The sequence below is a fragment of the Molossus molossus genome, unplaced genomic scaffold (genome assembly GCF_014108415.1).
Source record: "Molossus molossus isolate mMolMol1 unplaced genomic scaffold, mMolMol1.p scaffold_m16_p_1, whole genome shotgun sequence".
Classification (NCBI taxonomy): domain Eukaryota; kingdom Metazoa; phylum Chordata; class Mammalia; order Chiroptera; family Molossidae; genus Molossus; species Molossus molossus.
This window is the reverse complement of record NW_023425344.1, coordinates 211,195,626-211,213,112: the sequence shown is the minus strand read 5'-3', so window position 1 is coordinate 211,213,112 and position 17,487 is coordinate 211,195,626. Positions and strand designations below refer to the sequence as shown.

Below are 17,487 nucleotides of genomic sequence, written 5' to 3'. Positions count from 1 at the left end.
AAATCGAGGGTTTACTGTATTTTCAGAAGAGTGAAATTGATGTAGAAGCACTCTCTTAAACTACTTTTTTCCAGAAGGTAATAAAATCAGTTGTGAGTTTCTTAAAGAGGCTAACCCACAATAAAAGCATGCCATTAAAGTAAAAAGACTGGTGGTTCCCTTGTAACTTTGTTAACAGTCTCAAGGTTTCTGTTTTTCTGGCTCTGTCTAATGAGTTAGTTATTTCCCAGAAATGTGGAAGCAATGACAAAGACTCACAATTCAATTGTTACAGTGGAGAGGAGCTTGAATAGAAAGTGAAATTACAAGTAGCTCTTACCTAAGAATACAGCTCTATATAAGGGGTTGCTAAACTAAGGCTCTGGGCCTGACCAACTGGTCTGGTATTGTATGGTCCTTAAGCCAAGAAATGCTTTTACATTTTAAAAGAATTGTTTAAAATATACATATGCATATATACATATATATGTGTGTATATATATATAGTGATTTTACATTTTAAAAGAATTATTTTATATATATATATATATATATATATATGTGAAACAGAGACCTATGTGGCCCACAGAGCCTAAAACATTCACCATCAGACCATTTATAGAAAAAGTGTGTCTACCTATGCTCTATATGGTCAAACTCAACTCAATTTGACAGTAAATAATTCTAAACTAGTAAACAAGTCATGACAGAATAACATTTAGATTACTTATAGCATGTAATAATTAACGTGGTTGACATTTAACCAGTTGAAGCATACCAACTTATCTGAAATGACCTTAAATGTAGCCTCTTAAAAATATAGGCCAGCAATAAAATAAAAGTTTCAGTTTAAAAAGAAAAGTCTTCTTAAAAAGAGAGCAACCATAAAGATTATGTTTTTTAAATGTATAAGCTAAACCAAAATTTTCATCATTCAATTCCACAATGATAGAATAAATGAGATAATATAAGTGAAATAAGTAAAGCCTTCAAAGTATCGTTTATTAGATGTTCTCTGAATGCTTAAAAAAACTAAAATAAAATAAAAATCTCCCTCAACAAAATGTTCAAAGAAATCCAAACACCGTAAAAAGGTACATAAGCTCAAAGGCACAACTAAACTACTGATCTGCAGTTCAAAAAATCCAAAAAGAACTGTAAAAATTTGATGACCATTTGCAGTTATTTTAAAATGCTTGTTTTAGAACTATTTAGCACATAAAAAGTTACCACTTCCCAAATTATGAAACATAATTTTTACTTACACTTTTAATAGTTCTTCATATGAGGAAAAAGAAGATGCCTATTAAAAGAGTTAAATGTTATTTCAAAACAAAGCTTTCCAGAGACTTTTAAAAATTACCTCTTCTCAAATATAAATTAAGATAACACCAAAGGTAAAAAATAACATATATTCTGTATGTCATTAAGTAATTTTAATAAAAACATACATATTTGTAAAATGTATTGAGTACTAAATAAACTCTTCATTGTCAGTACATACTTAAACTCTTCATTTAACAAGAATTTATCCACTTCCCACTAGGTACAAAATTTTCATGTTGTGTATTTCCTATTTGACTACACTAAGCTTCCAAAAGCAAAAATATACCATAATTGAAGTCAAAAGAAAAATTAGGAAGACAGTTAACTTGCATGTAACAAAAAGTTAATTTTACATAATATATAAAAGTATATAGCCCATTACATATAATATTTATTCCTCGATGACTACAATATCTCAAATTAAACTACTATAAGCTTCTGTCAACAGGAACTACTTTTTTGCCCCTGAAGACGTTCTAATTTTTCCATATATGTTCATCAATTAATTTAAAGGATATTTTGTTAACATTTTTCTTTTAATTTTTTATTTTATTTTAACCAAGCAGAATTATACCTTGAAAAAGAATTTAAGATAGTGGCAAACTATTACTTATAATACTACACATTTCTTAGTTTCTCTCCAATTATTGATGTTTTGTTTGGGGTAAGGGGTGGAAGGATATAAACATAAGTTAAAACTGACCTCATAGGATTTTAAATGACTTACTAAAAAAGGTATTCTAGAAGATCTAAAAACACACACACAGACACATAATAAAAGAGACAGGAGAGAATAATAGAATAATAGAGAACTAATCATAATGGGGTGCTAGCCATAGTTAAAGAAATGCTGAACATCCTTACTCCGTTAATCGTGATTGCTTTGTTCTGATTAAAGAAAGCCCATTCTGACCTGGCTGGGAGCTGTACGCCCTAGGAGTTTACCTTGGGAATGCTGTCCATTCTCCTTACCAGAGAACTGACCTCCCCTCATCATGGAAAGACTAACAACCTTGGAGTCTTGGAAGCGGTGCACTGGAGGCAGCTCACATTCCCCAGCTCCCATTACTTCCCCATGACTATAATCTATAACTGTTTTACCCATTGATATTCCTTTTTGCCTACTTCCCCATGTAATACCCAACATAAATGACAGGCTATGGAGGGAGTGGAGAGCAGATTTTTTGCAGGATGACCTGGCTGCTGGCAATATTGGAATAAACACTCATATATGATTCAACCTTTCTCTGCTTAATTGGCAAGTAGTGACAGGCTGCCCAGACCCACTGTTGTCCAGTTTCAGTAACAGATCTAAAATACAAATTAATAATATTTGTGTATACTTTATAAATTATAAGTTTTATCTTGGATATGGAATAGCAAACTGCTTTTTCAGGAAATTTGATAAACACTTATAAATAAAAATAAAACATACTTTATTCTCAATAAAAAGGCAAAATGGTAAGACTACTTTAGAGACCATTATGGGGCATATAATTTTTCATCATGTAAATAAATGGCAAGCCAACTAATAGTACCTACCTGTTGCTTAAGCTGCTCAATTTGGGATTTAAACAATTTGTTTTCATCTTGCACCTCCTATTTAAACAAAAATAAAACATCAATACCTGGACAGAGATTTTTATTTTCTGTACCAACTTTAAAAACGTATCGTACAAGCCAGGAAAATTATAAAACAGTAACTACTTTAAAGGGGTACAATAAGCACTAATTCTAAAATTAGAATACTTAAATTATTTAGTACTAGCCTGGAAATAAGTCTTAATGGAATAAATGGAATCCAGAAACAGACCCAAATACTTCTAGTATAAGGAGACATTTCAAACCAGTAGGATAGATCCTAGTGGTATTCTGGGCTAGCTATTATTTTGTCATGGGGGGCTGTCCCACATACTGTGGGATGTCTAGCAGTATCCATGGTCTCCATCCACTAGGTACAGTAGCAGGCCTCCACCAGCTGTGGCAACCAAAACTGTCTCCAGATATTGCTAAATGTCCCCTGGGGGACAGAACTACTGCAGTAAAATAATCATGGATTGTTTAATAATGTGGCTAACCTTCCTTTTTTTTTAACTTGAAATGTTATTCTCATAACTTACTCAAATAAAGCACATGTAAATAAAACATCTAAACAAAAATAAATGCATTACTAGAAACATATAAACCTATTTTTATGATCACAGCATGAGATATTTCATCTCAAAACTTAAAACTCAAAAAATTACTTATATTGGAATACATAAAAGTTTTCCACTTCCAAAAGACGGGCAAAAACACAAATGAAGTCAAAAGAAAAACTTAAGAAAACAAATCACATATGACAAGACTAATTTCCCTTATATGTTAAAAGGTATCTTATAAATTAGTAAGGAAAAAAATGGAGACAAAATGTGGGAAAAATTAAGGCCAATTCATATACAAAGGAAGAATGCTTAACTTCTCTCACAATCAAATGCAAATTAAAACAATCTGAACATCTACCAAGCACACCACCAAATGTTTTCATCTTTGTCAGCGCTGGAGAAGATGAAAAGAAAATGGCCCTCAGTTGGTGGAAATGTAAATCAGAAAAACATACTTTTGGAGGATGATTTAGCATTATCTAACAAATTTAAAGTGAATCTACTTGGGAAGGGGAGGGAACAGTGACAGAACCAACACTTGGAGAATGAAATGTGAACAAGAGTAATCAGAGACAATGCAGGAATCTAAAATTTGCTTTCACTTCAAATGAATGTTCTTATAAATACTTTCAATATTAACTACATAAAGGTAAAGATATACTGATTTTCTATTTGAACTAAGCCCTTCAAAACGGAAAGAAAAAAAAAACACACACATTTGTACATAAACCTCTGACCCCAAATTTCACTTCCAAGAATTTTAGGTACAGATATACTAGCAAAAGTATTGAAAATGTGTGTGCAAGTATATTCACCGTAGAATTGCAGTAACAAGAAACACAACTGTAAATAACCTAGGTATCCATAATCTAGGATGATACAACCATACAACAAAATACTGTGAAAGATAAAAAAAAGTGCTTATGTGAAAAGATCTCAAAAACATTATTAAATGAGGGGAGGGAGCAAAATACAAAAATATGTATAGTTAAATATAAAAAACAATTAAGTATACACACACACGCATAGGCACCTTCTCAAAAGATATACAAACAAATGATAGTCATCTTTGAGGAATGAGACCCAGTAACTGGGTGGGAGGGAAAGTCATTCTGTATTCTGTTTTCATTTGTAGTAATTAAAATTGTTTTAAAAACATGCAAAGACAATAATTCACACAATAATTAACTTTACGTAAATATATTCACCTGCAGCAGCTTTGTTTTGCTAGAAATATCACTCTCCCTCTCTTTTAGCACACTTTCCACTCTCTTCATTTCATTTTCCTTTTCTTTCAACCTAGAATTTTTACAAACACCTTATATTTAGTTATACACATAAAAAAGGACAACCAGACTCCAATATCATCTGTAAGATAAAAAAAGAAAGCAGAAACAATACCTATCAGCTTTCTTCCCATATTACACCAACTTATAAATTTGTTTTAAAAGACAATTATTTCCAGAATTATTCAACTCAAAGTCAAGTACATCCTAACACTGGTACAATTTATTTCATGCTTAACAGTTCTTAGGCAAGTATGGCTTTATGTAGGAGGAACATCTAAAATAAAAGCCATAATTAGTTGACTGTAAAACTTTACTCCCAACCCTTTATACTGAAAAGATGGTACCTATAATTTATCCCGATTCTCCCTAATCCAACATAGCTATGTCTTAATGTGGCAGGATAGTAAGAAGCTAGGAGAATTCCTGGACAAGTAGAATAGGGAAACTGAGACAAGAAAATTAAACAAGGTCAGTTTGGGCGGCTTGTAGCCAGCTTGTGAATCACAGGACGTTATCTTCCCCAACCAAGGACATTTGAGAGCAAATGGTTTATACCTCTCCTCCCTAACTGATACCATTATAACAACCTGATTATTAAATAACAGGAAAGGAGTAGAGGGGAGACTAGATAATATAGGCATGCCATTTATACAGCTTTGCCAGGAAGCTGCAGCACTCCTCCAGGTCTGTTCCCTGCAGATCAGTGAGGGAAGGGACTGGATAAAGGCAGTTTAGATGCATGCCTAGTTAAGGTCTGGGTGATGTGGAAAGATGCTTACCCGTCAACCACACCTGGAAACAGGTAATTGGCCAGAATGGGCGTGGCCTCCACAAGGGCATGGAATCTGAGATACACAAGCTCCTCAACAAAAGAAGTTCCCTCTCTTGGCTCTTGGCCCTCTTGCACTTCTGGCTTTCCTGTTGCAGGGGGCATGCTCCCCTACATTCAACCACACAATGGACTAATAGATTGTGATTAGCCTGATGCTACGCTGGACTCAGTTCCACCATAGAATGAAAACTCTGGACACTGGCCCTGCTTCTAGCTCTGCTAAGTTCCCAGCTGTACCTTTTCCAGGACTAGGCTAAGGGAAATGGGACTTTATGACCCAAGGAATGTAAGATATCAAGCAGGGAAATTTTGAAACCTATATGGGGACAGAGTATAAATCCCCTTGAACCCCCAACAGGTGCATGCTCAGACTAGCTAAGTTGCCCACTTGAGCTTTATGTCTAGTGTATTCTTAGTAAATTTGCTTGCTTTGCTTCAATGCTGCTGTGAAACCTTTCTTTCAAGATTGACAAGAGCCAAGGAGGGGAGAGGCACCCTCCTCTGACTTAGGGGGGCTGTCCAGTAACATTACTATATATAGTCCAAGTGAATCCCAACTGCCTTTGTCATCCTAAACAAAGATTTCTCTAGCATAACATTTATCACTATTAAATGATCTATTTAACTATGTATTTCCTCAAGGCAGAAACCCATTTTAGCCATTTCAGTATTCCTAGTGCTAGAAGGCACAATAATAGACTTTCAAATAGTTGCTGAGTTGAATGTTGTGGGGTTTTTTTATCCCACCTTAATAGAGAATTTCAACATGTTTATATAGGTCTATCTGAAAAATGACAAAAGAACATACTCAAAGAGTAAGATTAAAAACTGAAAAGAAATAGCAAGTCCTAAATACATATTACTAAGTGAAACAAGCCAATCTAAAAAAAAAAACTACATATTGCATGATGCAAATTATATGACATTTCTGGAAAAGGTGAAATTATGGAGACAGTAAAAAGATCAGTGGTTAACAAGAATTAGGGGGTGGGGAGGTGGGGAGGGAGGGAGGTATAGGTGGAGTGCTAAACTATTTTTTATGATACTGTAATGATGCATACATGTTATTATACATTTTTAACCACAGAATGTACAAGAGAAAGAATAAACCCTAATGGAAACTATTAACTTAGTTAATAACAATATATCAATATTGGTTCATCAATTATAACAAATGTAGCACACTAATACAAGATGTAATAAGGGATATGGGGGAGAACAGTATATTGGAAGCCTCAACTTTTCTCTCAATTTTTTATGTAAATCTAAAAGTGTTCCTCCTAAAAAATACTCTATTAATTTTTTTTTTAATTTTTAAATGTAAGGCAAAAATAAATAGAAAATCACATACTTTAATGACCTACATACCTACTACAAATAGGCAACAAGTGTGTCTCTAATCTTTCTATTAGCAAATGTGACAAAAGCACCTAGAGTTGCACAATACCCTCAAGATAAACAATTAGTTCTATAGATGAGCAATCTTAGTGCCAGGAATACAAATAGTACCTTTGTTTTCCTGAAGACAATGACCTAATATCCTCAATATCTTACTTTTAAAGACAGAGATTATTAGGCGACTTCTTAAACATCAATAAAGACTGGGGACATCACATCAAAGCAAAATCTCTTAAAGGAAATTCCATAGGGGACCAAAAAAATAAAGTTCTGATACTCTTCTCACCATTGTTAACTGATTTAGTTTAAGAGAAGAGACTTTATAGGATAAAAAATTTTCTAAGATAAACAGCTACAAAGACTGATACCTCCTATGCAAATCGGATTCAATATTTTTACTTCTCTGCACAACATAACTGACATGACAACAGATAAAATTTTCCCCAATAAGCAAGTTGCTTTTATAGAAAGAGTCAATATTCATTAGCAAGATTATGGTTAACATTATCATCTGGTTAGTTGAAATATATTACTCTTTCAAATAATAAAATAATTTTAATTTGAAATAATTCTGACCTCTCTTTATAATAATTGCATACTTTGTTTTTAAAAAATTTACTGAGAGCCAGTCTATATTAAATAGGAATTTGAAGGGTTTGGAAAGTCTCCAGGTATCCAAAAGTATTTAAAGGGCCCATGTTTTATTATACCAAACAAAGACTTTACTTATTTGCCTCTGAACTACAATTCCTACTTAATAAGAAAGTTAATGACTTAGAAGAAACTCATTATAATAGTCAAGCACATTCTGAAAAATGAGAACTTTTTCTTTAAAGTGTTGGCTAAAAGTACACTTACACAGTCTCAAGTTCTTCAAGTCGTGATGCAGAACATGCCTAAGAAACAGATCCACATTTTTAATTCTAACATCAAAAAGACCAGGCACAATGACATACGTATATATATGGAATACCTCACCAATATAATAAAAACAATTATATGCAGTAAATCTGAGATTGGGCCATTTATAAAACAAAGAATTAATTTTCTTTAACCTAATTGTTTTCTTTTTTCCCCTTAGGTTTTGCTTTTTCATTTTTTTTCAATTAACAGATTTTTAGAGTAGTTTTGTTTACAGAAAATATAATTAAAAATTACAAAGTTCTGCGCTGGCCGGTTTTGTTCAGTGGTTAGAACATCGGCCCGCAGACCAGAGAGGCCGGGTTCAGCTGCCGCTAAGGGCATGTACCTTGGTTGCAGTTTGTCCCTGGCCCCGGTTGGGGTCATGTGGGTGGCAACCACTCAATGTGTCTCTCTCACATCGATGTTTCTCTCTCTCTCTTCCTCCCTCTCTCCCTCCCCCTCTATCTGAAGATAAATGTAAAAATGTCCTTGAGTGAGGATTAAAAAAAAAAAATTACAAAGTTCTAACATAATTTTTAATACCCATTTCTTTAAAGGATTAGATTAATATACCAATTAAACAAACACTCAAGGATGAGCTTAAGAGTCCATCTAAAAATGTAAGGATAGAAATTCCTTTTAGGCTTAGGTTGACAAATCAGGCAGTAACAGACTTGACAGAGATAAAAGTTAACTTATTTTATCAGCAACAAAACTATGGTACAATAATAATTTTTGTTTAAGGGTTAAAAACACATCTTTATTAATCAATATTGAATTAAATAACATTCTGATTTCACATTAGTAATGTCATAAAGCCTACCAATTTTGTAAAAATTAAATTTACTGGGGCAACGTTGGTTAACAAGGTCATACAGGTTTTAAGTGTACATTCCTGTGTTACATGATCTGTATATTGTATTGTGTGCCCCCACTATCCAAAGTCAAACTTCTTCCGTCACCATATATTTGACCCCTTTACCCTTTACGACTCCCACCTCAGCTTTCCCTCTGGTAACTACCATATTGTTGTCTGTGTCTATGAGTTTTACAACAATAATTTTTAAAGCAAAGAAACTCAAAGAACATAATACCTTCTTTGCTTTCTAATGTAGTAAAAAAAAAAAATTCTTATTTTTTGTAATATGCTGATAATCTGTTTATACCTCTTTCAAGTTATGTTGTGCTACCTCCTCCTGAACATGAGCTTTCAAAGACTGATTTTCTTCCTGAAGATCCTGAAAAAGAATAGGTGTGAATTGAATTGATTTGTAAGTATTAAAAAAAAAAGGTGTTTACTTTGTCTTTATCTTCTCACCTGTAACCATTTCCCTCTATTGGCTAGATCTTTCTCATTCTCTTCTAAAACAGTCTTCATGGTATTCATCTGTTCCTCCTTTCCTTTTAATCTGGGTATAAATTAAGAACTATCAATGAAAATGTTACATGACTATACAAGGCAAAAATAATGGAGAATGGAAAAGTGTATTTTAGGTTGTATTTACAGCCCAAACTAATTTAAATAAATTAAAAATTAAATATTTTAAGTATAAAGGTATATAAAATTTTGGAGATTAAAAAAGCATAGAATGAGTAAATCAAGAAAAAAAGCATAGGATGGTTAAATTCATCTATCTCTGAAGATCCAGATACTGGCCCTGCCTGGTTTGGCTCAGTGGTTAGAGTGTCGGCCCATGGATTGAAGGGTTTCAGGTTTGATTGCCAGTCAAGGGCATGTACCTGGGTTGCAGGTTCAATCCCCAGCCCTGGACAGGGTCGGGAGGTAGGCAACCAATCAATGTGTCTCTCTCACTTCAATGTTTCTCTCTCTTTCTCTCTCTCTCTCACTCTCTCACTTTCCCTCCCTCCCACTCTCCCTCCCTTCCACTCTATCTATAAATCAATGGAAAAATATTCCTAGTGAGGATTAAAACAAAAACAAATCCAGATATTGGATAAATTAGGGTAGCTATACTCTCACTCCATATCATACTGTTTAAGTCAATACCAACAAATTTAGATGGTTTATTACAACTGGTTTGGGTATGAAATATATGGCCAGTTTCACTGTGGCTATGAAATGAGCAGAGCATCACCTTAATTTAAGGTCATATTCAGATTATAAATCATGAAAGAGAAAACTCACCACTCTATCCCTATTCCAATTTAAAAAGCCTATAGGTTAAATCCTAATGAAAGCTTAAGACCTTAAGGCCTTTATGAGGAATAATTTGATATTCCCTAAAATATTACTTGAAATCAAATAAAAAGAAGCTATGGTTTTTGTTATTTAAGTTGTTGAAAAGAAATATTAAAGGGAAATAAAAGAAATGGTACGTACAAGTTCTGAAGCTCCTGAACTTGAGAAGTGATAGACAGCTGAAATAACAAAGAAAAAAGCAGAGAAAAAGCATTCATAATCCTTTCAAGTTACCTTATTAAAAACTTTATGACAAACTTTAAAATAGATACATTCCAAATTACAAAGATCCTAGCTGAATTATTCATGCCAAAATGAGATGCATTTGATTTTATCATCTCTTGATTTGATGACACAGTAAGAATAACTAAGTAAAAGTATAAGGTAGGAGGACAGGTAGTGGCAAGGAATATAGTTATGAATAATAAATAAGTCTAAATAATGTGATACTTCTGTAATTGTGAAAATTAAAACATTAAACTGTCCACATCCCTCCCTACCATATCAGAGCTCTTCTTTCCCCGTCTTCAAGGCCAGCTACTCAGTAGCATTCTACAGTGTCCTTTAATCTCATTTTCTTATTATGCACAGTTCAATAATACCTTTCATACCCCATAGTCCCTTCAGATGTTTGCTTACATGTCAATTCCTCAGGAGGAAACTTTCCTGATCTCTCAATCTATATTTAGAGGAGTTTTATCTTTTCATCATACCCCATTTTGTTCAACACATCATCTTCAATTACTAACATACTGCTTTGACAAGTAGGAGGAACTCAAAAAATAGTGTTGAATGAATCCACTGGATGGATGAATGAATTATCTCTTCCATGCAATCTACCATTTTTTCAGTGAAGCCTAATCAGATTAAATTCACCAAAACTCATCTATTTCCAGTAACGATTTCTACCCCTGAAATATGAAATCTGTACTTTGTTCTAAAGGCAAAAGTTGAGCAATACATATTCTATAACAAAATATTACAGTCCATGCAGTTAAGAAAAAAGTTAAAAGATTTACCACAGTGTTTTGTGTCTTAAATTGGCAAACTAAAATGAAACATTAATACAGAAAACATCTTTTAAAAGAATTTTCAATAAATAAATTAATAAAATAAAAAACAATCTTCAACAATTCAAAGACATATCGATTAAAAGATCAAGAATGCTTTCTCAAATCAGGCAAAAAAATAAAAAGCACATGACCCAATATACTTACATCACACTACTAAACGTTTGTTTCCAAGTAACAAGAAAAAACCAAGTAGCTCATAAATACACATACACTAACAAATCTGTCATGCTATGGCTCTGGGATTTTTACCTGTTGAGCCTTTTCAAGCTGGGTATTTCCTATTTCTTCTTTTAGAGCCTCTATTTCCTGTTTCAAATCCTTGACAATGACAAAACAGACAAGATTGGACAATGGAAACACAGAAATTGACATAAAATGCAATGTACAGACAAACACATGAATTAAATGGTACTCACTACAGTTGATAAACAAAAAAAAAAACAGTTTTCTCTCTCCTAATACCTGAATAGTTTTCTCCTTATTAGTAACTTTGAGAAGTTCAGCTTCCAGAAGCTCTTCCACAGACTTGATCTTTCCATCTTTTTCATGGATTCTTAGATAAAGAAACATAATATTAAACTTGAACAGAAATCATCACCAATTAAGAACAGCACCAAATAAGCTCACCAAATGAACTCTCCCCATTTTACGTAAAATAGCAACATATCAGACAGAAGGGGAAATAATACTTAAAGCTTTTTCTAAATGAGAAATAATCAGTAAACTATCAGATGGCTGAATCCTATGCACACGAGGAGAAGCTAGTGACATGCTTCAAAAGGACACAGAGAATATAAAAGTTGTACCCTGAAGAACAGTAGGGAGAATCAAGCTCCTCGCAACAATATTGGCTTCTAGGGCTGCAAAAGCAGTGACAGAACTTATACACAATTATGGCATCAAACTTTATAGACATCTCATAAAGAGGATACAAGCAAGAAACTTATTTTGCCATCCAATAAAACCTATTCTATAATAGTTCCTACCACAGAAACAGAAAATTACCAATTCAATGCTATAGGTTAAGAAAATAAATGGAATCAATTATGGAACTGCATTTTTTTTTTTATCCTCACCAGAGGACATTTTTCCATTTTTGTTCAGATAGAGTGGGAGGGAGGGAGGGAGGGAGGGAGGGAGGGTGAGAGAGAGAGAGAGAGAAACATTGACATGAAAGGGACACATCTAGTGGCTGCCTCCCACATACCCCCAACCAGGCCTGGGACAAACTGCAACTGAGGTATGTGCCCTTAGCAGGAACCGAACCAAGGTCTCTCTGGACCACGGGCCAATGCTCTAACCACTAAGCCAAACAGGCCAGGGCATGGAAATACATTTTTAACAATCAATTGTACTGGGGAAATCACAGCTTATTCAATCAATGACAAATTATAGAGTGAAAGTTAAACTAACATACATCACTATCTCAATTGCACAATAAAACAAGATTTATCAGCACTAAGCAAATGGACCAAAAGAAGACAAGTTTAATCATGTCACCACTTACACTTTTTTAAGTTCTTCAACTAGAGATGCAAAAGAAACCTGGAAATAGGAAAGCATCCTAGTTAGTAATTTGCTCAAAATAAATGGGTCAAAAATAGAAAAGTATGTTATCCTTAAATTTTCTACTACACCAAAATACAAATGGGAAAAGTAAACCCAGTAATTATTTTTTTAGATCTTAATGTCATAATTATAAAAATGAAAAGCACTTTCAAAGTAAGCAGGTTTAAGGTTACTTATTATCATAAATGTAGGCCAAAAGAAAAATCAACACATAAATGTTAAAATTATTGAACTAATCATTCTAACCAGATAAAGAGAAAATACAACTAAAAATTACCTAATTTCACGTAATCCCTTCTACTATTATTTATAGTCTCACTTTCTATTTGTATACTCAAACCTTCTTTCACTGTCATAAAAAGCAATGTCCCTCCCCTATCTAGAGTACTCTACCTACTACTTGGGATACAGTCAGCATCCTCTACAGCATCCTCTACTGCTGATAATCAAGTCACTTATCATTCACAGATTAAAACTATAATTGACAAATTCAACTTTGGAGAAGAGAGGAAGAGACAAACAACAGACTTGCTATGTTTAAATGTAACAAGTTTGTCCATTGTTTAAAAGAAAATGGTTGCAGTATCTGCTAAATACATTACCTGATCATTATGTTTAGCCTTTAAGTCTTGAACTTCTTTCGTCAAAGATGAATTTTCTGTTCTTATTGCCTTTTTCAAAGACACATAAAGAGAACATACTTTTATTTGGGGGGAGGGGAAATAGCTAGCTTCAAAATAAACTAGCTTCTCACTTTTCTTTAGCTGATTCTTTTTCTCTGGAAGGCCCAGAAATCTCACTTTTTTCATATGTCTACAATCTATAACTTCTAGAGCTAGCCAAATAGATTTTAATGCAATTATCCCCAGGATTATTTCTGTTTCCACAACTACACAACTACATGACATAACCACTTGTCACCCTAAACTCAAAAACATCTTAAGTTACTTCCTCCAGCAACCCTATCTATCCTACTCAAGGTAGTTAATGATAATCATAAAATGGAACTGCAGTCTCTCCTTTCTCTGGCCTCCAATACTATTTCATGAATTTATGAAGTCTGGTAGTTATAATTTGAGCATGGGTGGAGGTGGGGAAGCATATTTTACAAACCATAACAACAGTATGCACTTCATTAAGGTAGTAAATGCTATAATCAACAATACATTTTATGTTTCTAATAAAATTTTAAATTTAATGAAAAAAATCATATGTCATAAAATATGGGTAACTCACATGCAGTTTAAAAGTTATCAGAAAAATCTTATACAAATTACAGTGAAACCCTTTCACTGAATAACCACAAGGAAAATAAATCTAAAAGTGCTTTACCACTCTGGCTGGTTTGGCTCTATGGTTAGAGCATTGGCCCCTGGACCAAAAGGATCAAGGATTCGATTTCCGGTCAAGGGCATGTACCTGGGTTGCAGGTTTGAACCCTGGCCCCAGTTGGGGTTATGAAGGAGGCAACCAGTGGATGTGCCTCTTTCACACTGATGTTTCTCTCTCTCTCTCTCTCTCTGTCCATCCCTCCCTCCCTCCATCTTCCTTCCACTCTATCTATAATAGAAAAAATATCCTTGGGTGAGGATTAACAAAAAATCAATGAATGAATGAATGAATGAATGAATGAATGAATGAATAAATAAATAAATAAATAAATAAATAGATAAATGTGCTTTACATTCAGTTCCTCTTCTTTAGTGGCCACCTGAATAAGTCCAGTTTCAAGTAATTCTTCCACTGTCTTCAACTTCTCTTCTTTCTCTTGAATGCTAAAATTATAAATTTAAAACATGTATGAACTATGTTTTAAAGTAAATGAATGATATCATTCCTAAATATTTTACATGGATTATCTCCTGGTCTAAGGGTAATTCTTCTTTACCAGTAAGTAAAATGTATTCAAGTAACACGTTTGCATGGTAGCCTAAACAAATAAATCATTGCCACACACAAGACCCACAAACCTAATGTAATCCCAAATCAAATCAATCAGTAGCATACCACACTCTTCCATTATGAAAAACCAAAATAATTTTGAGAATCTAGATTAATATAGTTAATAATTCTGTTATCTCAAATTTGGTAGAAGTGAGTTATTACAATATGGGGAAAAAATTAAACTCACCATTTTTCCATTTGTTCCACAACATCTTTATCGGGCTAAAATAAAAATCACCAAAAAGAGTTTAATTTACCAAGTTTGCATGAGGTAAAACTAGTTTAGAAACAGAATTCCAAGAAAATTGTTTAGTTTGAATTAAATCCAAAATTTAGGAAGATAATCCATATTAGAAGACTGCTAATAATTAAGGAGTTAATTTATCAAACACAAGACATAAGACAAGCAGCTACACAAGATGGAAAAAGATGAAAGTATAAATTGGCTAACAAAGTAAGTATTTTATGAATAATTGTTTAATTACTACAAAAGAAAATCTTAAGGATAAGAAGAGAATTTGCCTTAGTTCCTTTAATTAATTCAGTTCTTCATTTATTAAAAAAAAATCAATTCAGCCCTGGCAGGTTTGGCTCAGCGGTTAAAACGTCAGCCCCCAGTCCAGAGAGACCCAGGTTCAGTCCCCAAGGGCATGTAAGTCAGTTACAGTTTGTCCCTGACCCCGGTTGGGGTCTTGTGGGTGGCAGCCAGTCAATGTGTGTCTCTCACATCGATGTTTCTCTCTCTCTCTTTCTCCCTTCTTGCTCTATGAATGCAAAAAGTGTCCTCAGGTGAGGATTTAAAAAAAAATCAATTCAGTTCTTCATATATTGAAAAAAAAAAAAAAAGTCAAAGGTTCTAAGGCATCTTCCTTTTTATAAAGGATTTTTTTTTTTTAAACTAAGGTACAACATATTTATATGGGTAAGTTAAAAAAATCCTATGTAGAACTCAAGGAATTTTTAATACATAGATGTTATATAACTACCACCCAGACCAATATATAGAACTGATTATAAATTGCAGAAGTAACATATGAACATACTCTCCTTATAAAATATTAAAACATGATATGTAGACCTTGACTAGTGTGGCTCAGTTGATTGAGCATTGACCCATGCACCAAAAGGTCTCAGCTTTGATTCCCAGTCTGGGCACATACCCAGGTTGTGGGCTTGGTCCCCCAGTTGGGGTATGTGCGAGAGGCAACTGATGAATGTTTCTCTCTCACATTGATGTTTTTCTCTCCCTTTCCCTTCCCCTCTCTCTAAAATCAATTTTAAAAAAATATTTGAGAAAATAAAAAAAAAACATGACATGTAATGTGACCCCTGCCATGGGCCTTGCTCCTACCATCCCCCCATACACACAAAAGTCCCCGCGGTCATAATTTATTGTGTGTCCAGAAGCATCCCCAGGCCTTCAGACAGTTAGGCACCCTGACAAACAGGTTTAAGGTCTTTTTCCTTGAACACCATCTTCCACCCACCCCTACCTACTTTCACCTGATTTACCTAGTTTCTTAATTTTTTTGCAATGTTATTATAACCATTTTTCAAACAGTATTAATTTTTCCATTGCCAAATCCAAATCCTAAGATTCTACTTCTTACATGTTTCTAAAATTAACTCCCTTATCTTCTATGCCCTAGGTTAGGCTCTCAGCTTTACACATCTCAACTATCACAATACTCTAATTTCTCTCCCTGCCTCTAGTCCATAAGGATTATTCTGTGATGTATACAGGAAGAATTTCCAAACGGGAAAAATTTTTCCTAACATCAGAAAGGAGATAAGAGCTGTCAAAAGTATATTAAATCAGGTTTATAAACTGTGAAAACTAAATCATGCAATAAGTTAACAAATCTTTCATCAAGATGGTTTTTGTCCATCTTTATGTCTGATGAATACCATCACACATAAAGACTTAACACAAAATTTTAACTATGCATGATGATGGATACTAACAACACTTGTAGTGGTGATCATTTCACAATATACACAAATATCAAATCATTATGTTGGATATAACGTTAATGTCAACTAAAAAAAAAATAAGACAGCCCTGGCCGATGTAGCTCAGTTGGTTGGAATGTCATCCCGTGCGCTGACCTTAGGTCTGGAATTCTATTCCTGGGCAAGTGATCTCTCGTTGGGGTGCATACAGGAGGCCACCAATCAATGTTTCTCACATCAGTGATTCTCTCTCTCCCGCTCCCTTCCTCTCTCTCTAGAATCCATGAAACATATGTCCTTGGATGAGGATTAAAAAGAAAGAAAAAAAAAGACAACACTATTAAGTCCAAGTTATCTGAAACTTAGCCATTTAGTTTTATTTTACTTTTAGCCCTATATACTCCTCCCCTACATAACTTCAAACACCTCAATGTCAACAGAGTGATCTATCTAAAATACTAAACAAAACACTTATTTATTCTTACAGCACCTTTCAATGGCATACCTACATGCTAAATCAAGTTCATGGTCCTTTCACAGCATACAAAGTTCTTCATGATTAGGCCCTACTGACTCTCTACTCCTTACACTTCATACTTTGTACTTCTACAATATGCTCTAAATCTACCAATTTTATCGTATATTGTCATGACATTTAACACTGTATCCCCTCAGCCTGGATTGCTCCTTAGCTGTTTGGCAAATTCATGGCCATTTTTCAAAATCAGGTCTAGCTGTCCCCTTGTCTCATCTTTGTGCATCTTCACCCTCACTCTCCTTCCAGTGGAATTCATTATCTCTTCCTCCTAACCTGTACAAATAGTTCAAGAATTTTATTGACCACACTATTCTGTTATATATCTCTCTCCACACTAAA

General features: G+C 33.9%; 1 protein-coding gene across 11 annotated transcripts in view; it reads right to left on the bottom strand.

Moving 5' to 3' along the window:
* KTN1 (kinectin 1) overlaps positions 1–17,487 on the bottom strand; it is a 112,859-nt gene that overhangs the window by 33,542 nt on the left and 61,830 nt on the right. For all 11 annotated transcript variants that reach the window (XM_036260633.1, XM_036260680.1, XM_036260715.1 and 8 more), the window contains exons 19-31: positions 14,845–14,879; positions 14,398–14,488; positions 13,316–13,384; positions 12,652–12,689; positions 11,607–11,697; positions 11,394–11,462; positions 10,213–10,250; positions 9,190–9,280; positions 9,038–9,109; positions 7,827–7,864; positions 4,658–4,748; positions 2,848–2,904; positions 1,245–1,282 (exon numbers count right to left, since the gene is read on the bottom strand). In XM_036260633.1, the coding sequence (XP_036116526.1) occupies positions 1,245–1,282; positions 2,848–2,904; positions 4,658–4,748; positions 7,827–7,864; positions 9,038–9,109; positions 9,190–9,280; positions 10,213–10,250; positions 11,394–11,462; positions 11,607–11,697; positions 12,652–12,689; positions 13,316–13,384; positions 14,398–14,488; positions 14,845–14,879 (818 nt within the window). The remainder of the gene's footprint in view (positions 1–1,244; positions 1,283–2,847; positions 2,905–4,657; positions 4,749–7,826; positions 7,865–9,037; positions 9,110–9,189; positions 9,281–10,212; positions 10,251–11,393; positions 11,463–11,606; positions 11,698–12,651; positions 12,690–13,315; positions 13,385–14,397; positions 14,489–14,844; positions 14,880–17,487) is intronic.